Source organism: Apodemus sylvaticus, chromosome 9, assembly GCF_947179515.1.
Source record: "Apodemus sylvaticus chromosome 9, mApoSyl1.1, whole genome shotgun sequence".
NCBI classification, from domain to species: Eukaryota; Metazoa; Chordata; class Mammalia; order Rodentia; family Muridae; genus Apodemus; species Apodemus sylvaticus.
Window position 1 is genome coordinate 106,950,192 of NC_067480.1, and position 27,947 is coordinate 106,978,138.

The 27,947-nt window shown below is 48.6% G+C and overlaps 1 protein-coding gene across 10 annotated transcripts in view; it reads left to right on the forward strand.

Moving 5' to 3' along the window:
- Inpp4a (inositol polyphosphate-4-phosphatase type I A) overlaps nucleotides 1–27,947 on the forward strand; it is a 114,492-nt gene that overhangs the window by 27,732 nt on the left and 58,813 nt on the right. For 8 of the 10 annotated variants that reach the window (XM_052193012.1, XM_052193018.1, XM_052193019.1 and 5 more), the window contains 3 exons: nucleotides 25,485–25,546; nucleotides 26,364–26,570; nucleotides 27,031–27,075. In XM_052193012.1, coding sequence (XP_052048972.1) covers nucleotides 26,465–26,570; nucleotides 27,031–27,075 — 151 coding nt within the window. In that variant the 5' untranslated portion in view covers nucleotides 25,485–25,546; nucleotides 26,364–26,464. The remainder of the gene's footprint in view (nucleotides 1–25,484; nucleotides 25,547–26,363; nucleotides 26,571–27,030; nucleotides 27,076–27,947) is intronic. The other 2 variants (XM_052193014.1, XM_052193013.1) reach the window with 1 other exon arrangement.

A 27,947-nucleotide genomic window follows, 5' to 3' on the forward strand; every position in this document is an offset into this window, starting at 1 on the left:
TTATATTTGTAAATATTTTGCTTTTTATACATCATGTTGAGACTGGAGCGATGGCTCAGCAGTTAGGAGTACTCACTGCTCTTCTAGAGGACCCAGCTTTGATTCCTAGCAGCGGCTCGTAACCATCTGTAACTCTAATCCTGACCTCTGGGCAGGAGGCATGTGATAGGCACATGGATATACATACATGCTGACACATAACAGTAAATAAAAAATAAAAGCCTTCTTCCTTTGACTGGCCAACCCAGAGGTCAGTTGTGAGAACATCCTTCTTCAGAGGATAGAAATCCAGTGGGAACACTGTGCGAGCCCTGAGGCATGGCCTGGAGACTCGCTGCTCACCAGCCACCAAAGCTGAAGACTGTCATAAATATTGCTCTTTTATTGAGAAAGGTATTGTCACTTCTAGGTTCTCTTCGTTGATGCTTACTAAAATAAAGGGAGAGGCGGCCAGATGAAAAGGTTGAACAGAGGCAGGACTGTGTCAGAGTTCTGAAACCCAGTCTTCAGTGGGGAGTTTGAATTTCACACAATAGGAAATGAGCTGCTTGCAGGGTGCTTCTGCTTCGCCCGACCTGATAACTCCCAACAAGAAGGCTGGTGACTAACTTTCCTCGCCTCCCTCCAGTGTCTTCATGGACTGTGACATCAACTGCCTGAGGTTCTTTCCTGGAAATTCACTCGTAAATCAGGTTGACTGTTGTGGAAATGCATGAGCATTGTGGATATTCTTAAAATACAACCTATGAGTTATGTGTGTCCCAGGGACAGCTCTCGGAGTTCTGCAAGATCTCTGGGGTTCTCTCACAGAAGTCTTCCCTGTGCAAGCCACCGTGAGTCTGTTCTCCATTCTTTCCCATCCCCCTCTGAGTGTGTGTGTGTGTGGTGTGCATGCACGCTCACACTGTAGTCCCTGGAGCTGGGGTCCTAGGCAGTGTAAGTGCTGCATGGGTGCTGAGAACCACACATGGGTCCTCCAGGAGGGCACGACACTCTCATAATTGCCCTTCAGTCCCCTCCTCTTATTCTTTCTCTCTCTGCTTTTGGGAATATTCTGGAAGATACTTCTCTGAGTCTCTCATCGGTCTGTGTATGGGTTGACTACTCCCAAAATGCTTGGAATCAGAATATTTTCACATTTGGAGTCTACCACTTTTGAAATGTTTGCACAGGTAAACCAGACTGGTTGAGCTGACTTTAGACTTTGAAGAATTTCCCATGTCGGACTTCCAGACTGGGGTTGCTCAGTCTGCGTTCTTGTCTTCCCAGGCAGTGGTCGACCTCACAGAGGTGGGGAAGCCACTGACTTCCCAGTGGGGCTGTACAGAACACCTTGTTGTTGCCCAGAAGGCCTGTTGTCTGAGGTGGAGAAGCAGTGCAGACCAAAGGCTGGTCATGTCTGGATGTCTGGACAAGCTGTACCAGAAGGTGTCTAGAATTCCTAGAAGGCAGGGTAGAGAAGGCTCACAGACACCAGCTCTTCTCAGATGTCTGACCGCTCTTCCTCTCTTAGCCTCCTCCTCGAGGGAGCTGACTGGGGGACTTGCCCTGCCATGGCTTGCCCTGTTGACAGAGCACTGCAGCACTGACATCAGGCAGTGGCAGGAGACCAGCAAGAGCAAGTCTGAAAGCAGATGTGGGCCACAGGTGTCCTTCGGTGGGCTCCTAGGTCAAGGGTAGTAATACGCTGGAATGGGGAAGGTCAAACAGGGTTAGCATCCTCACGCTAAGAAAAGGAAAGTGTTAGTTGGTTCAGAGCTGGGGTTACTGTAAAATAAATTGAGACGCCAGGTGGTTGAGAGCACTTGCTCTTTTTCTAAGGACCTAAGTTAGGTTCCTTGGCTATCCTGGAACTCATTCTAGACCAGTCTAGCCTCAAACTCATGGAGATCCACCTGCCTCTGCTTGCTGAGTGCTGGGATTAAAGGTGTGCAGTGCCACCACCATCCAGGGCTTTTCTTTTTTAGATCTTTCTTGCTTTTCGACACTGTGAGGCTTGGGGCTCATCTGGTGTATTTTGTCTCAGCTCTGGCACCACTCATTTCTCCTCAGAATCCTTATCACTTGTACTGCAGTGTAGTGGGCCCTGTGTGGGCTCCTCCTGGATTCTCTGCTGGACGCTGTCTCTGTAGTGCTGATGGCCTTCCTTCTCCCAGGGTCCAGTGGGACTGCATTACTTGGATCTTGAAGGATTGACTCCTGCCCATTGCTCTCTCTGTCCTGTAGTAGTAGCTCTGGGTTATAGACAGAAAATTTCTGAGGAGAAATGCCTGGAGGAAAAAGTGTCAGAAGCCTGAGCACTGCAGACCGGAGCAGGCTGGAACTCCTTAGAGGTGGCAGTCACCTGCGGGAGGAGTTCATGAAGAGGTCTAGGACGTGACTGGGGCTGGTGACTGGCCGGCATGGGGTGGGGACGGCATGCTGGGCATGCCAGACACACCTGAGTGGATTCTTGCCTTTGAGTGCATGCAGTCATCGGTGGGAAGGGCGTGCTGTACACACTAGTGGTCAGCCCCAGTAGCAGGCCAGATTGGATTTAGCTGGTTCCTTTATCATGTATGGATTCTGATATAAACAGCAAAAGGGTGATTTAAGCTGTGAGTGTCAGAGACGGGGCAAACCTCTGTCAGGGATGAGTGTGGTTGGAGGAGGAGCATGAGCTGTCCAGCCTCCCAGGAATCCTGTCTTAGGGGACAGATGCACAGTTTGTGTGCCTTTAGTAGTCCAGAGACGGGCTATGTGGCTTGGACAGGCAGGTTTGGGCCTCTGCAGAGTCCCTAGGACAACTGTACGGACCTCAGATGTGCGACAGTGACCACTGGAGGAGTGTCAGGAAGCATGCAGAGCAGAAGTACATTAAGGACCAGGCCTGGCCTGTGCAGTCTCCACCTTCTGTGTTTGAAAGGAAGATGCCTCAAATGGTTAGCGCAGGGGGGGGGGGAGGCTCCAGGTACCACATGGGAGGTGTCTAACACACCATCTGTAGATACTGTTGCTGGTAGTGGTCTAGAATCTCCATGCAGATACAGGGCCACTGAACTAGATAGAGGCCTGGGGGTGGGGTGGGGTGGGATTTGTCCCAGATTAGTTTTGGTGGTGGTGGGGAGATAAAAACCCTTGCCTCCCTCTTCTTCCTGATTTGTTCCCTGCTGGGTGTGATGGCACACATCTGTGATCCCAGGAGTTAAGGATAGCCTCAGCTTCATAGTGAGTTCCAGACCAGCCTGGGCTATGTGGGACCCAGTCTCAAAAGTTACAAACAAAAAACCAAAGGAAAAAGTTTGCTGCCACGTAATTATGGATATTTGTACATATATACATATATATATGTATATATGTATATATATATGAGTGCTAGCTCTGCACTCACTTGTACAGTTGCCGTGCCGTGTCTGGGAAATGCTCATCCGGCTCTTGCATTTGTTTCTGCCCCCTCTTCCACGAGGATAGAAGCTTTGAACTTTGGGGGAGGGGTGTGGGGGTGTGGGGTCTGGGGTGTGGTGAGTATGTCTAATTTAGAGCTGAGCACACTATATAGTCTCTTATTCTCTGTGTTAATTGCCATCTACTGCAAAGAGGAACTTTTTAAATGACAGTTGAGAGATGGTCTGTTTAATGGGATTTGTTTTAATGGTATGTCCATAAGCAAAATAATAGTATTTGGCTCTCCCCTAGGCCTATGACCTATTTAGCCCTGGGTTCTTAAGAGGCACCTTTAACAATTCAGGTCTTGGTTCCATCTCGTGAAGTAGCCTTAGAAAGTAACTGGTTATAGCCATGGATGGTGTTTGCACCAAAGCTGCTCCAGTGAGTAGGGGTGACTTATTACTAGGTGGGAGTTCAGGTGGTGGATCTTAAAGAATTGTTTGTCCTTGCATGACATGGTGTTTCATATATAATTATATATCTGGCCTTATACAGCCACAAAATTCTGACTGTCTTTTCCTCTCTTTGATATGTAATTAATGTCTTTGTACATCACCATGGCTGTGGGGAGGAGGTAGAGGAACAGTCAGTCTACAAAACTGCAGGGTGATGGTGCTTACCCAGAATTCCTTGTAACCTCTTCAGATGTAGTGGAGACCAAGGTGTGAGCCTTGGTGAGAAGGACCTATAGGCTCCTGTAAGGACTGTCAGAATGCTGGGAAGTGGGAGCTGGCACAGGAAGGGGGTCGCCACATGTTTGCCCTGTTCTCCTGGAAGACTGTGGGACCATCCACAGAGCTGGAGATTAGAGATGGAGAAAGAGGGCCAGACACAGGAGCAGCGTGCACCCCCAGGAAGCAGTGGTGTCCACAGAAAGGGCCAGGGTTCTGTACTCATTTTCTTTTTCTGACCTTGGTGCTTATTACAAGGCGATCTCTACAGAGGAAGAGGTGGTTTCACAAAGAGCACAGGACTCTGGTAAAGGCAGCTAGCGAAGCAGAGGCTGGTGGGATGGTACCCTCACCCTGCCCTCTGCCCGTGCTTATGCAGAGGTGGGACTCCGTTAATCCAAGAGGTGTGACAGGTGCCTAAGCTCTCTCCTGTGCTTATGCAGAGGTGCGACAGGTGTCTCTGCTCTGTCAGCTCTGACATTCAGTTACCCTCAGGCTGCCTTCTTCCTGCTCTTGTCCTGTGTGAAACTAGGACTCAATATCTCCTTGCCCTAGAATCACCACTCACTTGTGACTGACTGCAGAGCCCTTGAGCACCCAGCATCTAGACTCTAGAACAGCTGCTGCCGTTGTCAGTGGCCACAGAGAGGGAACAGGGAGGGCCTGAGTCTGCCCACATCATAGAGCTTTGGGTGTCAGGAGATGTTTTTGTTTGTTTCCTGAAATTACTGTTTTACAACGTGTGAACTCTTTCTGCTTATAAAACAAAACATGTTCCAAAGGAAATAGGCGTTCTAATGATAGCTTCCTAGATTAAAATATCACACTGGGATATGAAATGAGGTTATATTTCTTTCTTTGATGGGAATAAATGAAGAAAACTCAAACTGGGTCAGACAGGTTGATTGTAGGAATAGTAGGTCCTGTCAGTAGCCAGCTGAAGCCAAGACCCAGTTAATGAAAACTGAGCTGTGTTTCCAAAAGGAAAATGGGGCTGGGACTGTGATATGAGCTTTTGTACCCTTTGGAGAATTTTGTATTATGGACTGTAATGTAGTCAGGGTCACACACTTTTGAGTTTGGGGAAAGGTTTCTATCTTGGCATCTGCTTCCTCTACCTGGCTGACCACTGACCTGGTAACATGGTGACATGTCAGATGAGCACCCAGCTGGGACCTTACAGGGTGGGCCGGGGACAGACACAAACCTGTCTGGCCTGGTCTGTCATATCCCTGTTCTCTTGAGACTTTCACACTTACCTCTCTGGGAGGCTTAGATTCTCTGCACTGAGGTGGGAAGGCAGCTGCTGCTGAGGAGAGAGGGGTTAAAGGTGGGAAAGAACAGCAAGCCAGGTGCAGTAACTGCTACATTGCAGGACATAAGCCCTCTGTGTGATTCGTGTTCCTGAGCCACGGGCGTCCTCCCTGTGGGTGAGTAAGTAGAGTGCCCAGGGGGAGACTTGGGGACACACTCATCATGGGCAGGATGGGGTCTGTGCTCTTACTGTCAACTGTTGGGAGTCTTTTTCTCAGAGTAGTCCTTATGATAAGAAAAGGGTCTAATGGAGTGTTTTTTAGTATGGTATACTAGTTGGTTTTTATTGTTAGCTTGACAAACTAGAACCCCTCCCCACCCCACAAAAATGAAGAAGAGAGAAAGAAAGAAAGAGGAAGGAAGGAGGGAAAGAAAGAAAAGAAAAGAAAAGAAAGAAAAGAAAGGCCAATTAAAGAATTTCCTCCTCCTGATTGACTGTGGGCCTATCTGTAAGGAACTGTCTTGAAGATTGCTAGGGGCAAGGGGGGGGGGGGTCCCCAGCCAACTGCAGTAATCACCACACCTAGGCAAATGGGCTGGGCTGTATATAGAAAGCAAACCGAACAAGCTAGTAAGCAGCTTTCAAAAGGTCATGGTTTCTGCTTCAGTTACTGCCTTGAATCCCTCAATGATAGACTGACCTGGAAGCATACACCAAATAAACCCTTTCCTCTCCAACTTACCTTTGGTCATGATGCTTATCATGGCAACAGGAAAAGCAAACTGGAAAGGCGGTTTGCTTTTAATTAAGTGTGTGAGTGTTGTGAGTGTGTGTGTGTGTGTGTGCGTGCGTGCGTGCGTGCGTGCGTGTGTGTGTGTGTGTGTGTGTGTGTGTGTGTGTGTGTGTGTGTGTGTGTGTGCGTGCCTGAGTGTGTCTGTAATGGGTGTGTCTGAGGAGCAAGTGGAGGTCAGAAGAGGCATGGATCCTTTAGAACTGGAGTTACGGATGTTTGTGAGCCACCATGTGAGTGCTGGAGACTGAATCTGGGTCCTCTGGAGGAGCAGTAAGTGCTCTTAACTGCTGGGTGGTTGCTCCAACCCTCCACCTTTTTATTTATTTATTTATTTATTTTTTTTGAGAGAGTGCCTCTTATTGAAGAGTCAGTTAGACTGTGTGGAAATGCAGGAACTCCAGGGATCTTCCTGTCTGCATCTCTTACACTGGGGCTACAGGCATGTGCCAAGGTCCTCATGCTTACCCAGCTAACTAACCAGTTTATTAACCAGTCCAGTTCCCCAGCCCCAAGAGTGCCAGCCACACTGGATCAGACTGTCTAGAAGCAGCGCTCAGATGTTTCCCTGTGTAACATCCTCATTCGTGGGGGAGTTGGCTTTACTGGTCTCTTGTTTCTTGAAGGCCCAGGATATCAGATAGTTTCCTGCCTGTCAGGGCAAGTAGGCATCAGAGCTAGTGCCTAATGTCTGTCTGGCCTGGAGGAGTTTCAGCCTCAGGGACTCCACAACTGCTTGTGATAGATGTGGTTGGCTAACAGCCCCACCTCCCCAGCTCTCTAATTCAAGTCCCAGGCTCTGCCCTTGGGACAGGGTAATGTTAGCTTCTAAGAAAATGCTGGCTACTCTCTTAATAGAGTAACACCTTTCTGACCTCCTCAGAGTGGAGTGGACCCAGGTAAAATGAGTGGTACCCTGTAGGAGCTTTCTGAGAGCTTTTCCTTGTGAAGGGTGTGTGCGCTTGTCTGCTCAGCCAGTTGCCTGATGACCTGTGGGTACACACTTCACAAAAGGACAGTTCTTTTCTCATTACTTGTAAAGTAGAATTCGTGTCTGAGTGGCTTTATTTCAAAAATGCAAACCATGACTTTTTAAGTGTATGGCTTAGCTCCAGCCAGGGGAGAAAGCTCTTCAGAGTGTGTGGAGAAGTGTTTAATGGGACGATGGCATGTTAGGCTGTTTTGCCCTTTGGTTGTCCCAATCTTTCTGTCCTGTTTCAAAATCATTTTAAGAAAGCACCCAGTTAAAATTTCTAGCAAGTGTCCTAAAAGTTACACAGCAAAAGCCAAGCATGTGTTTGTGAAAGTCTCATAAGCGTCAGTGAGCACAGGGGCAGAGGCTTCAGCACCAGAGCTCTGGTGCATTCCTTCCTCCTGCAGAGCCCTCCAGGTGGCAGAGGCTGAACTCCAGAGAGCATGTCTAGAGCCCACTTGTAGGTCGGAGGCCCTGCTCCAGGCTGAGGACCTGGCCAACTGCACATGTTAACACAGTGTTTTGAAAACAGATTCCTTGTCAGGAAGTGAAGCCTGGAGAGAACCAAGGGGACGGCCATCCAGCATCCTGCGCATGCGTGGAGGAGTCGTTCTGAATGAAGGGGCCACCATCCCTGGCTTGCCCTCCAAAGAAGTGACTTGACAGTTTTGCTGAGTAAATACAACGGGGTGTGAAGACTGGAAACACCAGCACTCTGCACAGAGCCATTGACCTGATAACGGGATGACAGTACTGCGAAGGCTAAGCATCGCTAGTGTGTGCACACGCATGCACACATGAGTACACACACACAGACACACACACACACATGGCTGAGATATAGAGTGAGTGAATGCTAGCTCAGATAAAGCTGTTGTCACCCAGAAGGGCTGTTTTGTGCACTCAAGGATATTCTCGAAAGAAGCATTATTAGAGCTGACTGTGGTATGGAGATGCAGAGAGTGCAGAATTCACTGAACTGGACCTACAACATCACTGAAGAGTAAACAAAGAAGAGGATGCCCTAGAGGAGAAGGGCCCAGGACCCACAGTTGCTGCAAGACAAAACTGTAGGACAGTCAAAGCAGTAGGTCACAGTTGCTGCCCAACGGAGGGCCCAGTTGTTGGATTTAAAGACTTCACACCCTTAAAGAAGTAATGCTTAAAGAAAGCTGTGGTGGCAGTGCCTTTCCAAATAGAAATGTCATTAAGAAGATAATTAGTTAAACAAACAAAACAGAAACAAAGCAAAATACCTAAATGGAAACTCAAGAGTTGCAAAACACAATTTTTGAAATGAAAATCCACCAGAGGGCTGCAGTAGTAGATATTAATCGGCTGAAGGGCAACCATCAGTGACATTTGTATCAACATGACTGCTCCATGGTGTGGTGAGGGGGAAGAGCTTTTATTGCAGATATGAGGGAGAGGCGGAAGGAGAAGGTAGTAGGCTGAACGTGGCCAGCAGATTGGACCTGGCCATGAGGGAAGCAGGAATTGGGGAGGCAGGAATGGGAGGTGGGGGATGCGGAAGAGGTTGGAACAGGGAGGGAGACAGAGAGAACAGAGCTGAAATCTGGTTTATAAGGAGAATGAGTCGCTATGGGGAGGGAAGCCTGTGAACTGTGGGTGTAGAGCAGGAGGGGTGAGAGTGGATGGGGAGGGTGCTCATGGGCTTTTGTTGCAGGTTCCTGTGGTCCTGAGAGAGCCTGGGGCCAGCTTGTGCTTTGGTATGCTAATGGGCACCATAGAGAGCCAGTTCCCTCTTGGGAAAGTGGAGTTTCCTTTGGACCTGACTTAAAGGTGAATTATGAGAGTATCTGATCCAGATGCTGAGAAAGCAAATAGACATGTCAGGAGGGAAAAGAGTCAAAGGCATAAGCTAAAGAACATGCTAGAAGCTCCCGAATCCATCTACACAACCAAGAAATACACTTAACTCCAAGTTGGTCAGATTCAAAAGATCCATGCCAAGTGGGAGGGACAGGACTGTTGGCAGCTGACTTCTTAGAGTGATGGGGGCCCTAACAAGCCCACCCAGTGTCTTATACAGCAAAGTTTATCCTCAGAGATGAAGGCCAGACTGACAGTAAAAGAACAAAAGGCCCAAACCAACAACAACCCAGGACTTGGTAGCACACTGCCCTGTGGGAAGTACCAGAGGTCTTCAGCTTACAGGAACTAACAACAGTAATTTCAGGCTCGCTGAGAACATAGAAAGCAGAGTGCCCATAAAGGTAATTATGCAGTTGTAGAGCCTTTACAGTGCAAAGCTCTTTCCTTCTTTCTGATGATCTTCTGAAGCAACTTTACAGATACTCCATGTATAATTATGCTGTTGGGCCTACAGCATTTAGACATGCTGCGGAGCTGGCAGTAGGTGTGGGAGAGGCAGGTGGAGCTAGAGGCACGTTTGCTGTGCCTGAGCTTGTGCAGGCTGGAGTCCCTTTAGTCAGGACATACAAATGCAAGATAGTGTAGTTTTGAGCATGTGTCACGGCGTGGAATGAGCTTGTGTTATGGCATGTAAGGGTGAGCCTGTGTTACTGTGTGTCATGAGCATGTATTTCGGCATTTGTAACATGCTTGCATGTAACAGGAAGCAACAGATGAACAGGGGAGGTCATTCTGTATCTTACCTGTGCATTGAAGAACAGAGGCGACACTGGAAGTGACTCTTAGTGCGAAGGAAAGGCTGCAGAGGAACCAGAGAGGCAGGGCACCATCCTTGACACCCTTACAGTGTTTTGTTGGCTTTGAAAGATTTGCTTAAGTTTTATGTGTATGGATGTTTAGCCTCTGTGTACGTGCACCATGTGTGTGTCTGGTGCCCATGGAGCCCAGAAGATGGTGCTGAGTCCCCTAGGACTAGAGTTGAAGACAGCTGTAAGCCGCCAAGCATGCTGGGAATTGAACTTAGTCAGGTCCTTTGCAAGAGATCCCAGCTCTTCTAACACCAGAGCCCTTTTCCCAGCCCCTCTGTTTGTTTAACCTAAGGTTTAAATTAAGGTCTGGATGTTCCTGTGTTTAGAGAATTCTACTAGGAAAGAACTTCTGTCAGCCTTGTGGCTGGACTCTGTCACATCTGGCTTATTCTGGGTGTGCTTTCCTATGTGTGCTTTATTGTTCTGTTCAGAGCACCCTGTACCCCTGGCCTGGGGGCTGGGAAGACAAAGTGCTGCAGTGTGGAGGGCTTATTTGCTGGCTGGGATGGACCTTTGGTCCTCTTGGCTTTATGGCCTGGAGTTGGTATTGTGAGCTGCAGCTGTAGCCTTTCCTTCTCGGCATTGGGATTTGAGTGTCCTGAACTGGAGAGTGACGCAGCTTTCCCCTCCACATTCCTCTGTAGCCTGGTGTGTGAGGGGAGAGAAGGAAATGAGCCTCCTCGTGAGGCTCTTGCACCCTCTGCACTTCTGGAGCCCTTGGCTGCCTAGCCTCATAGTCTGGACTTGCACAAGAGAGTGGTACAAGGTGCAGCCCTGAAGGGTGTGGATGGATGGATCCTCCCCAGACTCACACGCTCAAGTCCTAATAACCCCATGAGATAGCACTTAGTGAGTGGTAGAGTCCACAAAGAGTTAATTAAGATTCTATGATGTCTTAATCCCATAGGATTTTTGTCCTCATAAGAAGAGACACATACACAGAGAAATGTGCAGAGAAAAGTCAGAAACCTGCAAGTACCTGAGAACTGAGTTGGCATGGCCCCTTCATCTTTGCCTGAAGAACTGGGAAACGTCTGTTACGGCCCTGGTCCGTGACCCTTCATTATGGCAGCCTGGGTCTACTAATTCTTGTCTGATGCAGAGCTGAATTACTGGGCAGTCTGTGCTCTGGGGAACTGGGAAAGCAGTCCCTTCAGATTGAAAGGCACGTGCATGAAAGCTGATATCCAGGCCCAAGGCTGTCTAGGAGAGTGTCTGCTCCCTTCTCCTCTCCTGTGTGTGTGCTGACCAGCCCCATGGCAGGAGCCATCTGTTGATCTGCTTTGGGGTCTGGCTGGTGTGCACAGTGCCACGTGGCCATAGGATTACACATCAGCAGCCCTCAGAGATGCCTGGCCTGCTGTGGACTCTCCTGTTTCACCCAGCTGGGTGGTGGAACATCACAGGCTATTTTTAGAAGAGCCTTACACTTGCCCTGTGCAATCCTCTCCTTGGGTTCAGGCTGTGAGCCTCCCATGTAGCCTTATTGAATATCCATAGAGTGATGTGTTTATTTGAAAATTTAAGGCGTTTCTGAACATTGCTCAAAGTAATCTGATGAATTCAAAACTCTAGGATTTATACCTTAAAAGGCAGGTGATTGGAGGCTTTCTTATAACTTAACCCTGTCCTAGTCCATGTAGGGCAGAGAGGCTGTAACCCACTGACCTACAGTCAGAAACTCTTTTTTGTTTTAGTTAATACACCTTATTTTAAAGCAATTTTGGGCCATACCAGAATTGATTGGAGAATAAAGCTCTCTTGACCCGCTCCATGCATAGACATCTGGTCATGCTGCTGTGTGAGGCAGAGGCTGCAGCGGAGCAGTGCGCTTTTCCGATCTGCTGATGGCCTTCTGTGCTCAGAGGGGCAGGTATGAGGCTTTCTCATGCTTCTGTAGCTCAGCGCCCAGCCTGGCGGAACTACCTGCCTGTGGACTCAGTATAGCACAGAGGATGCGGCCAGAATTTTAGGGCAGTACTCCTGGTATCCCAACCACCTAGGTCCAGCCATTGACCCAGTGTGACGGCGAGTAGTGGTAAGGGCAGAAAGTCAGTTCAGGAAAGCAGAGAGGTTTAATGCCTCCAAGCCTGTCTGTAGGAGATGGGTGGCGGCTTGGTGATCCTGTAGACAGGAGAGGGGTGGGATTTGTATAGCTGACAGAGCGGGTAACTGTGTTTGGGTTAAGGATCAGATCAGTTCATATCCTAGTTCAGTTGTGTGAGTTCTGAAGCAGTTGTTGACATGCTGTCATTGTCAGTTGAGTGGACTTAGAATCACATCCTTCTCAGTGTGTCTGAGGGTGTTAATGGGGGTGTTAACTAAAGGAAGAAGCCATTTGAGTGTCTTTTTTGACCCTTTTCAGGCCTAGGATCATTCAGTGTAGATTAGTGACTTGTGCTCTGTGAAACTCTCAGAAATTCTCACAGTTCTTTAAATTTATTCTTAGATTTAGTTTTATGTGTATGATTATCTTTCTTACATATATACATGTACACAAGCACACATGTGTGTATATATATATGTATATACATACATATGTGTGTGTGTATATATATATACACACGCACACATGCACACACCCATGCATGCTTAGGGACAGTAGAGATCAGAAGAGATAACAGATATGGTGGAACTGGAGTTAAGATGGCTGTGAGCTACTATATAGGTGCTGGGTACTGGCTTGGATTCTCTACAAAAACAAGTGGTTTTACCTCCACCATCTCTGCAGCCCTACGCTTGCTTTCTTATCTGAGATTCTGCAAACATTGAAGAAGAGGCTATCTTCTCCACTGTGGGACTGTGAGCATGGCTTCAGGGTTAAGCTTTCCAGAGCCAGACGGTTAGGATGCACTTAAGCAGTTAGTTACAATAGTTCATGTAGTGAGTTTAAGATTAAAAGGTGCAGAGAAGTGCTGAATGGTGGTGGTCCATGCCTTTGATTTCAGAACTTGGAAGGCAGAGGTGGGTGGATCTCTGAGTTTGAGACTAGCCTGGTCTATGCAGGGTTTCCAGCACAGCCAGGGATACACAGAGAAACCCTGTCTTAAAAAAAAAAAAAGTAAAAAGAAATAAAAGAAAAGCCAGGCAAGGTGGCACAACCTTTAATTACAGCATGTAGGAGGCAGAGACTGGTGTGTTGCTGTGAGTTCAAGACCATCCAGGATCACACAGCTCAGAGAGACTGGTGTGTCACTGTGAGTTCAAGACCATCCAGGGTCACACAGCTCAGAGAGAACAAGGTGAGGGATACACAGGAGACTTTGTGAGGGAGGAAAAGGATGTAATTATAACCTCTAAATTAAGACCCATAGTTCAAGGTCATGGGAGTGACTCAGGATGCAGCAGCATCCACAGCCCCTGTGTGACATGGTAGCAGGGACATCAGTGTCCTTCCTGTCTTAGCCTTGCTGGTTAAACACAGTGACTGGACAAGACAGCTCTGTTGTGTGAGCATGGGTGTCCTCATGGCAACAGGAAGCAGCGACTTCCCGCTGTGGGCAGGCTTTGCTGTGGACACAGGACAAAGCCCAGGAAATGTGGTTGCTTTCATTTGGCCCCCTCCATCGATGCAGCATACATACCCAGGAAAGGAGGTGAGATTTAGGGATGAAGGAGCCGTGTCTGGCAGGGTAGCCTAAATTGCCCAGAGTTTGTGATGAGACCAGAGAGCTAAATAAAACCCTCAACCATACCAAGAGCTGAGCAGTTCTGACATTGTGTGCCGTGTGTTGACCATGTAACTGTTGTGTTTCTCATCCCTTGTTTGTAGTTAAAGCTGTGCCCTGCACGGATGCTGAGCAGTGATGTCAGAGCGTTTGGTGACACTGTTAGGATCTTTTGTTGAGTGCAGAGTATCTGTCTTCAGACATCACTTCCCATCCTCTCTCCACACTGTGCTGTAGAATAATGTGATTGTCTCCCACCTGCTCACTTGGGTGTGTGTTTGCCTCTAAGAGCCTAGTCCTGACCCCAGGCATTAGGCCAGAGATAGTTCTAGTATGGCAGTCAGTCCTGTGCTCTTCTACAGCCCGAGTTCTCCAGGTGAGAGGATATTTTACCCAGTGGAGGCCCACGCCTCCTGCTCCACTGCCAGTGTTCTACCAAGGAGTCAGGGCTCGGATGGGCTGGTAAAGGGGAGGCTCAAAGGGCTGGAGGATAGACCTGCTGCATGCTGGTCTCCAAGGTTTCTTCCAGCTGGACATGAAAGTAGTTGTTAAAAGTGAATCTTAGGGGCTGGAGAGATGGCTCAGTGGTTAAGAACTCTTGCTGCTCTCATAGAGAACCCAGGTTTAGTTCCCAGAACCCACATCAGGCTGCTCACATCTGCTTGTAACTCCAGCTTTAGGAGATCTGACACTTTCTTCTGGCTTCTATAGATAGACAGGCACGCGCGCGCGCGCGCGCACACACACACACACACACACAAATCTTGATAATACATTTCCCCTGATCCCTTTACCACCCAGCACTATCCATTTTTTAAAATGTAGAGGCAGAGATTTTAATTAGCATTTCTTGGTTGCTGCTGGTGGTGACAGCTAAACTCCATTACTTTCTGGGACCTTTTAGTTTCTTTGCTGTCATCATTTCAGAGCTAGGCTGCAGACTGTAGAGAAAAGGGTGACAGTAAAGCGCCTCTAGACACCTTTCATCTTACTGGCCAGTTTGCAAACAATGTACAGCCAACTTGTGGATCTTTCTGGAACAAGTTGTAGCAAAAGGGACACCATTGTTGAATGGCTCCACAGCTGTCCCACTTAGGAGGAGGTCTAAGAGACCCAGCACATGGTGAAGGATGCCTCCCTCACCTCCTCCAGAAAGACATGGCTCTCTGACTCTAAAGCCTCCGAAGTCTTTAGTTCCTGTTAGTATTAGCTTTTATTTATACTGAGTGAGTGTGTTCCTAAGAGCTTGTGAGCATGGGCTGATGTTACCTTTAGTTTTGCTGATGCCAAACCTATCTGTGGAGCCCCTGGAGACCCCTGGGTATGCCCTGCCTGTGTTACGTGGTGGGCACCACCTTTACTCATCCATACCCGTCCTGGACAGGGCAGTTTCCTACAAGGTGTGTCTAAGCAAGCAGAGGTTTGTGTTCAAAAGCCTGTTCAGAGAGAGTCTAAGAGTGCCAGGACTTTGCAGGTTTGTTTAAAGAATTAAGAGATTCCTCGTTGCCTCTGAATTGACCCTCTCTGGCTTTGCAGCCCTGCCTCCTCTGTCCCTTAGAATGCTGTGCTTCCCTGTTGCTTTGTCATTGCTTCCCCCAAATATGCACATGTTAAAGTCACCCTGCCCACCCCTCACCTGCATCAGCAGTCTCACAGTCAGGCTTCCTCCTGTTTCCGTCATGGCGCAGGGTCCACTGTAAAATGACTTAACGCTTTTTCACATCATTGACTCAGTTGTGTGCTCTCAAGAAAACCTGGTGTGGTCACAGCTGGGAGCCCAGCTGTGGGTGCAGAGCATATTCCAGGAAGCTGAGTCAGGTGGACAGGGGAGAGCTGAGAGACCACCGTAGAGCCACCAGAGCCGCTCTCTGTCCCCTGCCTCTGGGGCTCTTTTGTTGGAATGACCTTGGATCGTGCAAGAATTGTCACCTGTAGGGAAGATGTTAAGCATAAGAGTGACAAGGACCAGCTAGTGCCTTACCCTGCCTTGTTGAGGTTGTTCAGCAGCAGCATTGGAAGGTCAGCTCTGGAAGTTTCCTCAAAGAAGTGCGTCGGCCTGGGTCATGGCTCAAAGCTGTCGTTAATATTGCTTCTTTTCTCTGTGGGTTTCCATAATTGCATAATTTGCAATAGCAGCTCTAGCCTGGCCATCTTGGGATGGACCCTAGGAAGGGCCCTATGCTAGTTGTCCTTCTTGTTGTGATAAAGTACCCAGCAACAGCTTAAGGGAAGGGCTGCTTGTTTGAAGTGGATACAGTCCATGTGGTCAGAAGAATGGCAGCAGGAACGCGTGGTTGGTCCTCACCTCATCACATCTGGGAGGAACAGGAAGCAGCAAAAGAGGCGTGTTGATGTCCACCTGCCTCTCCCCGCCCTTCATTTAATCTAGGACCCTAGGCCATGAGCTGGTTCTACCTACATGGGTGGCAAGTCTTCTTACCTCAGTTAAATCTCTCTGGAAATACCCACAAATCCATGCTCCAGAGTCATGCCACCTTGGTGATTCTCAGTCAAGTCACATTGTAAATGAAGATGTGTCACAGGCTCATTTCACGAAACACAAAGCAATATTAACAACTGATTAGCTGAAGCTGTAGACCAACTCTCTAGAGATGCCCTGTGTGTCAATGCAGACCACTGCCTCCAAGTCTTCAGCTCCCCATCCCCTCCCCGCCCTTTAATGAGAACAGGGAAAGAAGTTGTCAGTGTCTGCCAAGTGCTGTCCCCAGCAGTGAGCTGCTCAGGCAGTGCTGCAGTGTTGGAGCTGAAGGAAGTGGACAGCACACCACTTACTAGAGATCCGTATACGCAAACACTCAGCCATGTGGCCCTCTTTATGTCGCCATGCTACGCAGGAGGCCAGAACATTCTCCTCAATTTCTCTGTTAGAGAGGAATCTAGAAATTGGATGGTTTCCCATGTGGAAGGCCTTGGGCAGACCATCCCTGGTCTCCTGGATTGCTGCCTTGTTTCAAAAATAACTTTGTCTTCCCGGCACTTCATTGATCTGAGGTTGTTGCTTCGAATTTAGAGCTCTTTATGGAATTCTCTTGATACTCAAGAAATGTCATATTTCCTCATGAAGCCAGCTTTGATAGTTGTGAATTAGAAAGCAAGTTTTCCTAGTGATTATAAAAATCAAACCTGATGCTGGCAAGGTGGCTGGTCATGGAAGGTGCCGCCGCCGCCGAGGTTGACGGCCGACACAGCCCCTCCTCTCCACACAGTGAAAGGAAGGGATCAATTCCCGAGTCCTCAGAGTTGTCCTTTGACCACCACACTTGCCAATGTGTACATGTGCACACAAATTAATAAATAAAATGTAATAACCTTTTTAAAGATTTTAGGATGGAGAGCTAGCCCAGTGGATAAGAGCACCATCTACCCTTTCAGACAATACAGCTTTGGTTCTCAGCATGCATATGGTGGCTATGACTTCAGGTGCAGGGTTTGGTGCTGTCTTCTGGCTTCTGCAGACACCGTGTACACGTGGTGTGTACACCCGAACCCTAACCTAACCCTAACCCTCAGGTGAAACACCATACATGCAAAAATGTTTTCAAAAAAATTCTAAGACTTTCAAAATGCACAAGTCCTACCACCTCTCCACACCTATCTTACTTGGTGTTTCTGATGCTGTGACAAAACACCATTGACCAAAAACAGCTTGTGAAGAAAGGGTTTATTTCATCTTATGCTTCCAGATGATATATGCTTCCATCACTGAGGGAAGTGTGACAAACCTAAAGGTAGGAGCTGACGCAGAGACCATGGAGGAGTGCTAACTACGGCTTGCACATCCTACATTTGTAAAGCGCCGCATTAGGAATGTAGTTCAGAGGCAGAATGGTCTCTAGGTTCCATTCCCAGAACATAGAAAATAAGAAGCAAGACAGTCACCATTCTTCACTGTCTTCCCTACAGCACAGTGATGGATGGGGTAATGGGTCGTGGGCCAGGGAAGGCGTTTGCAAGCTGTCTTACGGTTGTCTGAGCGTGTACCTCTGCCGTAGTGAGGATCCACACAAGGTCTCCAGAAGCTCTCTCTCTCCACGGAGGCTGGATGAGCAGCCCGAAAGACCCCAGTCCAGTGCCCTTTCCTGTGCCATTGACATGCCCTGCCAAGGAGCACTCATTGGCAGGGAGCACTCACTAAGCCCTGAGCAGATGGAGGGAGGAGTGATGCCTGCTCTTCACACCAAAGAGGGGCCACAGGCAACATCTCGAGCTTGCCACCTCCAGTGCCCACAGCATGGAGCTCCATTAAAGAAAGGAGGGGTAGGAGGGGTAGGAGGGGACCAATGTTGTTAGGGCTGCATTGTAATTATACCAACTCAGATTGTTTTGCTTTGCTCCATGACTATTCTACTTCTTATTCAAGCACTAACAACAAATACAAGCAGTAGGCTGATGTGTAAGCTGTTTGGGATTCTCTGACTGACAGTAGCTCGCTGTCTGCAAAACCAAATGGGAGTTTTGGAGTTGTCTGGCTTTATCTCCTTAAAGTCACACAGTAAGGAGACTCTTATTTAGCTACTAAAAGTCATAATGAATTCAGGTGAGTCTCTCTAACCACCTTCCAACCATGGCAAGAACTTGCCTAAACCTAAGTTCATGGTTTGCATGGGAATTCCAGGGGCTACCATTTGGTCCCAGCCCCAGCCAGGCTCCAGCTGAGGCCAGGGAGTTTCCCTTTCCTGGAGAATCCATGCAGCTAGTCTGGGAGGGCCAGCACAGGAGAGCCTAAGGCTGGGGATGCCCTGTGTGCCACCATGTTGGTGGCTCATCTGCAGGGAGCCGAGAGAGTTGTCTGCACTGCTGGCATTAGCGCAAGCACGCTCCTGCTCGTGTTCTCAGCCCACTGGCTACAGCAGATAGACATGCCCTTGCTGAAGCTCTTCCATGCCGGCCTTCTCCTGCACTGCTGCCTTCTGGTTGTCAGCTGGTAGTTTCGTCTCATCACTGGGACTACAGTCTTACTACATACAATTCTCGTGGGAACTTGGAACTATGATTAGTACCTCAGTTTTTCCTAGATACATGTATTCATGATAAAATTTAACTTTCATAATTTAGGCAAAGTAAAAACAATAACCAACAGCAAGACACAATTGCTGTGTTGTAATAAGACAATTACTGTATTATGCAGGATAAGATTTGCATGAACACAAATGCTGTGGTACTGTGCAGAAGGTCTCACCATTGACATGGCTACTGAGTGCTGACAGGAAGGTAACAGATGGGGTGGCAGAGATGAGACAAGGACGTGATTCACATCATGGGACAGTAGGGCACTGAGATTTTATATGCTTAACTTATGAAATATTTCTAGAATCTTATTTTCAAACTTATTGGGCACCAGAAACCCAGCAGAAAAGGATCCCAGTGTATATAGTGAGATGCCAAGAGTCTCAGTGCCTACCTTCATATTGACACCCCAGTCACTGAACCCCTAGAGGCCTCATGGGGAACTGTCAGGAGAAGGCAAGGGGGTTGTTGGCTTGGGGTGTGCTACTGCCTAGGGGGAGCCTCCTCTTGCACTGCTGCCCTAGAAAGAGCAGTGGCTTCACCTTACCCTAGGGGAAGGAGGGGAGAACAGAGCCTGGGAGAGAGGATACCCTGGTGTCTGGAGGCCCAGCTTCCAGTGCCAGCTCTGGGCAGGGAAAGGTGGAATCTGTTACCAAGGCAGGTACCTAGCTTTGAGTTTTGCTGAAAGAAACAAAGGAAGGGGAAGACCTTCCAGTGGAGGATGGGCATACCCAGCTGGCTGTTGGAGGGCAGCACACCCTACCCAGCCACAGAGGGACCAGGTTAGCTTCATGCTCTAGAGTCTTCCAGCTATGTCTCCTGGAACCTTTCCCATTGGCTGGTTGGCCTCACTCATATCCTGGGTCACAGAGAAGCCACTGTCCTCTTCTCTTTGCCTCTTAGCTCTGTGGAACCTGCATGTCTCAGCTGGTGTGTGAGTTTATAAAGATTAATATTGGCTGGTTTCCATTTTTGTATGCATAACTGGAAAGTTATGTGGCATTCAAGTTTTACCAGCCGAAGTTCCAGGAAGCTTTCAGTCAATTGTGTGAGTGTGAGTGTCAAGTGGCTGAGCTAACAAGAGTGAGAGAATAAGACTTCTCAGTCATTGGCATTGGGAGTGGGAACAGCACTCACAGGGGCAGACATTGTCACGGCCGCCGCTGTGACAGTGCACATTAGGTTCTACACAGTGTGCCCATTATCTTCCCAGTGCTGTGAGACGGGTGTGGTGATAACTGACAACTGGAGCTGAGTGGGCAGGAATAAACGTGTGAGAACTGCGGATTGGCTCCAAGAAGGGGCCTCTACAGTCCTGGTGCTGCCACCCAGAAGATGGGCTGCTCTGAGCCCTCAGACATGGGAGGGGTCCAGATGTTTGCCCTGCCCCAGCCTGGCCGTTAGTTTGCTTTTGTCTTGTGTTTTCATCTGGTGTGATATAGCTCCCCATGAAGTCTCTCTGTCTGCCTCTGTGTTCCCATGTTCATAAGGGACCCTCACCTTCCCACTGCAGCGACTGCCAGTTTCTGGAAAAGAAATAGCGTGAGGCACAGAAGCAAGAAAGAGTAGGTGTTTGAAAGGGTGGTTAAGTGTGAAGTGTAAGGACTTTCCACCAGCCACAGTTGGCCCTGGCATTCCTCACGCACTTCGTCCGTCAGCCTGAGAACAGCTCACAGGCACCCAGGCACCCAGACTAGGAGCCTGGCCCCTGTGCTGCGCAGCGTGTGCCGCTCTTATTTCCATCCAGTGGCTTGCGCGTAGAGCCTTCACGTGCTAGCAAGCGCTTAACTCAACTCCAAACCATAGCCTTGGTTGGCCCTTTGTTTCTTTTTATTTTGAAACACAGTCTTGCTAAATTGTCTAAACTGGCCACAGACTCACTCTGTAGACCCAGCTGGCCCCAAACTCTCCATCCCCCTGTTTCAGCCTCAACAGTAGCTGTGATTTCAGGCTACTCTGAAATCAGCCACAGTGTTAGCTCAGCATAAACACTTACAGCACTTTCCCCAGGGCATCTGATTCTCAAGCTGCTTCTTTTGGAAAGTCTCCTGAGGGTTCATGGTTTGCAGGACACAGGAGCCTGGGAGGTATTCTTCACTGAGCTGGCCCTGAAGGCCTTCCTGTGGAGGCCTGCTGTAGCCATAGAGAGGGGCTTGTAAAGGGGGCTGCAGGGCCTGCGGGGAGGGGGTCGGGTGCCGGCACTCACTGTTGCACAGACTGGTGCAATGAGAACTCCAAGTCCTGGACTTGCGCGGCTGAGTAGGTTGAGGCTGTGAAGGACTGGTCAAGCCTATGAGAGGAGAAAGCTAACAGGTGCTCTTGTATGCCCAGAGGGAGAAGGGAGGGAGTGCCATTGACTGAAGTGGGAAAGGGAGGGCTGGAGGGCGGGGAGAGCTGAAACAGTCAAGACATCTACGCTGGGAGAAAGGGGTAGCCAGGCTTTTTCAAGTACCTAAAACTAGATACTTCATAAATATCATTTCTTAAATATCAATTCTACAGATAGGGTGCCTGCCAGCACTTGCTATCTGGTGGAGGGCCTTTTTATGCCCTCACACAGTGGACTATAGACATGTGAAAGGTTAGTTACATTTAGCCCACTTGTAGGGTGCCAGTCCTATCTGTGAGATCGGAGCCTGTCTTCTAAGGTCCCACCCAGTAACACCATCCATTGACCAGAGTTTTAAAACATGAAATTTGGAGGGCCCATAAAGTGGCTGGTCTCCTGAGTAGGGGATACATACACATAAGCATCTTGGTTCAGACACCATATTATATAATTTACCATATTCATTATATTTTCAAGACATGCTATTCAAATGTTATTAAACCATTACTATCATTATTTATTCATTGTTATTAGCAAAAAACAGGAAATGTGAAGCAGGAGGTAAATAATTGAAGGAAGAGTGTGTGTGTGTGTGTGTGTGTGTGTGTGTGTGTGTGTGTGTAGTTGTTTGGGCCATGGATGACAAGGAATGTACATTAATTGCTAGTACTTCGTTTTGGCTTGTGCTTGCTTTTCTAAAGGTTCCCCCTCCCGCGCCCTGTTTTTAAAGCACTGACCATGATGGACTGTTTTGTGGCATGGCTGCACTGAGTCAGAGCTTTGTGGCATGGCTGCACTGAGTCAGAGCTTTACACCTTGTGCTGTAGAAATCAGTCCTCTGAGCAAAACAGTACCGTTTGCATGAGAGCCGTGGTTCCTACTGAGGGTCCTATTGTTCAGTTGCTGGCTGTGGCCATGCCGCATAGAAGGAGGCTTGGTGAGGGCTGGGGCCCACCTGAGGTTCCTGCTACTCCTCTAGACATCTGAATACAGTTCTGCCCTAATTTCACAGAGGGGTGGGGAGGATGAGGGGGAGCTTCTGGAGGTTGATGAGGTTGGCCTCATCTGTTGGCTACAAGGCAGCCATCATTTGTGCTGGATGTTGTTTACAGCTCTCCCAAGGGAAGGGCTTTCCCAACCTTCACTACTGTCTTTCTGATGTTGGACTCTTATCCAGACTGTTTTCCCTTGAAAGGTAGTAGTCGGGAGTTGAGAAGTGGCAGGAAGCCATTTTGTTCAAGAGTCAGCATCCAGGCTGCGGGATACTTGTCTCCTTTGGTTAGTAACTCATAGTAACCTTCGTTGCCCGTGAGTGGTGATGTCACAGTGATCTATGATCTTTAGGTGTCCTGGATTTGGGGTTTAAGGGAAACAGTCCTCCTCTCCATTCTCTGCTGCAGGCCGTCCCTCGGGGACTGCTGCTCACCCTGACTCATGTCTTTTATGCCACCGTCTCTCAAGGGCCTTGTGTGTGGGGAGAGTGACATGGGGAAGGCTTGGTGCCCTTGTGGACACAGGGCTGTGTAGGCAGAAGATACCCCACTTGTATTTGGGCTTTTTTTTCTTCAGATATCTTTCACTTCCATGTGATTTTTGAGAGGATGCACCCCGCTATATAGTACCCCCTGTCCCCATTTTTATGAACCTATTTTTAGAAAAATGCCAGTCTTAAGATGAAGCAGACCAGCTCTTGTGGCTCACCGTCCTTGCCCAGCTCCAGCCTCTGTGAGGTCACTGAGCCCCCGCTCAGCTCGAGACTTCCTAGCTTCAGCAGGGACGAGGGAAGGCAGGCCTTTCCAAGGCTTTCTCTAGAAGCTTCTGAAAGGCCTTTCATCTCATCCATTCCATCCGTTCCCTGTGAGGTCCTGACGCTCCCTTTCCTGTCTGCCTGCCACAGTCAGTGCTCTGCTCTCCTTGGGGTCAGGACAGTGGTGATGTAGAACCTCTCTGTGGTGACCTTCGCTCTCCTGCCACAGGGAGCCAGGATGCGCTGTGGAGTGGGGAGAGGCAGACTCATCCGCTGTTCTCTTTCCTCCAGCTTAAGCCCTCTCCCCACATTCTTGCTCCTCCTTGATTGAAGTACAGGTTTTCTTCTTCCTAATGAACTCCAGTCTTCAAATAGAACTGGGAGCAAAATTGCGGACACTGGGAATTTAGGAATCCTTAGTGAATTCTCTAAAATTAATGAGAGTTCAGCCTAACAAATTGCCTTGTGTTCTGGGACTTGATGATTTAAATTATAGATTATAATTAAATGCCCCCAAATAGAATGAGAAGTAACTGCTAAAATCCTTTGACCTACAAGTTTCTCTGACCTATGAACTAGCACAAAATTAGTATGTAAATATCCCTTTCTGCGAATTTCAATCTTTGGAGAACTCCCAATACACGTGACACAAACCACCCTACCCTCCTCAGAAACGGGAACAGGTGGAGGGGCAGGAGGAAAGAGGGTGGGGTGTCAGCCATGCCGGGGAGGGAGGTCAGGGTGTAGGTCGGGCTGTGCCAGTGGTCCCTCTCTGCTGTCTTAAGGACTCACTTGTGTCTTCACCATTATGCCTAGGGAAAGGGAGTGAGGCAGGATGTGGAATGCTGAGATTACCCTGAAGCCAGCGTCAGGGACAACAGCTCCTTCCACATAAAGACTGTACTAAGTCCTAGCCAGCACTTAGTACAGTCTTTAGAACATGTGAAGATGGCAGTTCTGAAAATGGAGAACAGTTCCATGAAACCACTCTAGCCCCAGTGGCCATCTTGTTACAGTTTTCATGGCCTCTGTGTCTTGTTTCTTTTAAATTGTGACTAAAGATCAGGTGGTACAAAACTGATAAAGGGCTTGCTGTGCTATTCCTGGGACCGTCATTAAAGGTCCCAGGGATAGGACAAGTATTCTTCTTGCAAAACCTAGCTGGCTAGGAACTTCCGGCTGTCCAGCGTAGCCACACCATTCCTTCTCCAGCACAGCAGACCTGGTTCCAATCGTCCTACATCCTTGCCGGCTCTTGGCACGTTCGCTCTCTCTATCACTGTCTACTTAAGTGGTGCTTTTAGGCCTCATGGCTTCAGTTTACATTGTACATGACTTCTTGGTGTTTTAGAATGATTTTAGTGTCTCATGATGTTCTAGAACATATTGGAGCTGGGCACTTAGATTGAGTCTAGTCTTTATTTATAGTAAGCAGTTTTGCTGCATGAGTCTTTTCCATGTTTGGAATGCTTGGCAAGAATATTTTTGTTTATAAAATATAATAAATTATATTCTGAAATTGTTGTATCACTCTGAAATGTTATCCATAGTATAGAAAGGCCCAGGTCTGCCAGCAGTATATAATTTGGAAGAAGAAATGGGTAGGTGGAACAGGTGGCATTAGTATTACTTTGCTGGAGTTTGATGGGTTTATAAAATACCATACATATACTCCTGCTTCACGACTTCCTTCCCTTGATGCTTGCATTGCCCGTGAGCTTGGTCCACACCTACTGCATCTATTGCAGTGGGATTTCAGGAGTTGTCCTAGTTTTGTGTTGGCCACTGTGACACACACACACTGACAAGAAGCAGCTTAGAAAAGACAGAATTTTCTTGGCTTACAGTTCGAAAGTCATCACACTGTAGTCTGGGGTGGGGATAGTCAAAGCAGGAGCTTAGGCAGTCTATTGACTGCATCACACCAACAGGCAAGAGCAGAGAAACGTGTGTGTCCATGCTCAGTGACTGCTTTCTCAGGCAGCTGCCTTCATCTGTAAACAGCTCAGGGCCAGCCAGTGGGCGGTAGAAGAGACAGCACTGCCTACAGTGGGCTGGATCAGCTAGCCAGCAGGCAGGGCCTTCTGCTGTACACTTGCCCACAGTCCAACATGAGCTAGTTAATTCAGCTGAGATTCTTTGTGACAAAACCAGCCATTGAGGTAGTCTCCGTGCTTTCTAAGTTTCAATATTTGCCTTGCAAATTCTTTGGATTAGGCAATGGGCAATTTCTTTTTAGCAGTTTCTAAAGTGGCTCTCCAACCAGTCCCTAGCCCTGGTGGCTGGGGCTCATAGGTCAGAGATCTTTGTTTGGCTTACTCCAGTGGGAAAGTTAGGGTTGTAGACTGCAGAAGGACACAGTCAAGGTCTGAGGGCACTGCGCTGCTGTGCTCTCCTGCTCCCCCCAGCAGCTTGTGAGCTGGGCCCTGAGACCTGCCTTAACAGCTCATGGCTCCCTGGCCTGAGGGCTCCAGTTTGCAGGAAGGAACCTGCTCACCATGTAATGATGGCAAGTGGGGCCCAGTGGAGCACACTGAGCCCTCTCCCACTAACGTGTTTGGCTCTCACTGTCCTTCTGTGAAACAGTGCAGCTAGCCGCTCGGAGCAGAGAGCAGAGCCTCAGGCTGCACTGCAGCCCCTCCTGGGGTCTGTGCTGTGTGAGTGGGCATGCCAGGACCCAGCTGTCCCCATTTTCTCCAAACCACACTTCCCTCTTGGCTCCTCCGGGCAGGCCCGTGCTCCCTGACAGATAACCCTGGTGCGGAAGGGAATGCTCATTTCCCTGTCTCATTCTTCTGAGTGAGAAGATAGAAGGAAGTAACTGGGTGTCTGTCCTACTCTGGGGAACTTGATATTTGGTGAGCTCATCAAGTTGTACTTTCCTGTTTCTAGATGATGGATCTGGATGTTCTTCTGTGAAGCAATGCCACATGGTCCAAAAGCAAATATGTATGGTAAGTCACTTGTCAAACAGACTTGACAAGTCTGTTTCTTCAGGTACAGGCAGGGTCTTCAGGTATAGGCAGGAGGTGGTGTGCTTGAGTCTGTGGACACTTTTGAGTGGGTTCTCTTTGCAATGCTAATGACTTGATTAGCTCTCCTGGCTTGTGAAGGCTGGTCCCTTCTAGAACCAGTAGGTTATGGTACATGGGGTTGGAAAAACCTGAAAGTCCCTTGTTGCTCTTTAACCTGAAGCACAGAGGGAGTTCCATGCTGTGCAAGCTGGACCAACGTTATTCAAACTCAGCTGCAGGGCATTCGGTCCCCAGCATGCTCCCTTCACGGTGGCTAAGGGTGGATTCTCACTCCACACTGTGGAGAAGGCTTGAGACTAAGACACAGCAGAACTTGGTAGCTGAAGGGAGGGTCAGTCAGGCCGAGGCTTCAAGCTTTGTCCATTGTTCTGGACAGCAGATCTCCACATAGTCTCTGTCCTTCTAGCAGAGTTGATAGAAGATTGAAGCTTCTGTGAGACTTGCCAGTAGAAGAGTGCTAGAGAGCAGTAAGAAACTCTAAACGCATTACTTTATTTACAACTACAGTTAGGCCGTCTGTAGTGAGGTGTGTTTTGATAGAGGAGCATCCTCGGGTACACCATGCAGAGGCAAGGAGGAGAAGAACAGGAGGAGGTATCAGACATCCTAGTTTGACCCCAACCTGTCACAAGACACTACTCTGCACATCTGCCAGGGTTAGGCCCTGCTCTCGTCCCACAGGCACAGTCGCTCCGTCACCACCTCTAGACTTACCAGGGTTTGCTCCGTGTCTCAGGGCTACTGCCATCATAGGAATCGGCCTAGAGACGGCTCTGCTTTGGGGAATCAGGTGAGGTGTGACCGAGGAACCAGAAGCACACCCTCACTAATGACATCATGACAGCAAGAGAACACAGCCCCCGCCATGGCGCCAGGGCCCGTGCAATGCAGCGGGCTTCCACCATTGATGTTGCGGCTGACATGGTGGGCCTCTCTTTGGCAGGTGAGCCTCCCATGCCTGCACTAGACATCTGCTCGTGAACATGATGCATGCAGGCTCTGTACTGTGACAGTATCGGAAGGGCCAGGGGAGGGCAATCAAGCCTTTGAGAGAGGGTGTCCTGGTGTGGACTCTAGGATGAAGTAGGACTCAGGGTAGCTAATACTCCTGAACCTGGGAACTGACTGGTTTGGTGGAACTGAGGATCGTGTTTTCTCCAGCTCTGGTGGGCACCCTGGGTTCCCTTCTAGTAGGCAGAATGAAAAGAGGTCTGAGGTGGTTTTTCTTTTTTTCAGACTCTCTAAACTGTTTCAAAGTTTATAAACCATCTACTCTAATATTTTTGGGTGTCCTATAGGAACTAGTGTTTCTTGTTTTCCATTTTTGTACAAAACAAATACAATCTAAATTCTTTGGAAGATTTATTTTGGGTGACTTTTTTCTGTCATTTCTCTTCTACCAGGAAATATCCAAGACCCAGATGAGCCCATTTTAGAATTCAGCTTAGGTAAGTACTTCTCTCTTGATTGTTTCTGCTACTCTGTCTCTACAAGCGTGCCGGCATCACCACTGCTGCTTCTGAGGAGAGGCAGCGTCTCAGAGGCTGCTTCTCGTAACTGACTCCTCCAGAGTGACTGCGCTGCCTGTGATGAAGGTCGGAGGGAGCTGTGTTCAGGGACTGTTATGAATAAAGTCGCAGTTGACACCTGGGTGCCAGACTTTCTATGGAGGCTGATGTCCATGTTAGGAATGCAGTGGCTGGAAGGCTGTGTGGTGGGCACGTGGAGCAGGCCCAGTGAGCTCCGCGCGGGCGCTGTGGGGCTGGCCACACCTCACATGTGCTACAGAGCTACTTGTCTCTTTGGAGGGAGGGGCAGTGTCGCTGGACTGTGGATGTGTACCTGGCAGGAGGAGGAGGGCCAAGGACGGAGGAAGGCAGAGTTAGAGTTAGGGCTCGGTTCTCGTTACCTCTAGGGATGGTGGGGGACGTGCTCCCATCTCAACCAAGACTGGGAGTGGCTGTATTGATATAGAAACTTATAAAACCCATTGAGCTGTAAAATGGGCATGTGCTGTAAGAAATTTATATCTCAGAAGTGACTTAGCATAAAACCAAAGAAGTGAAAGACCGGCGGCCCACACGGCACGCCAATAGCATGAAGCAGGGGAACCTGGCTGGGTGAAACAGGCGTCACAGGAGTGGAAGACAGTGCCAAAGAAATGTGACTTACACCTCTAAGAAGGAAAGGTGTGCCTCAGTGTGTCCCTAACAGCACTGTTTGTAAGAAGCAGCTGAAGAACAAAGGGCAGTCTTGAAGTTTAAAACTTAACAGATGAAATTTACAAATTCATTAAAGCCTGGAAAATATCCAAGAAATT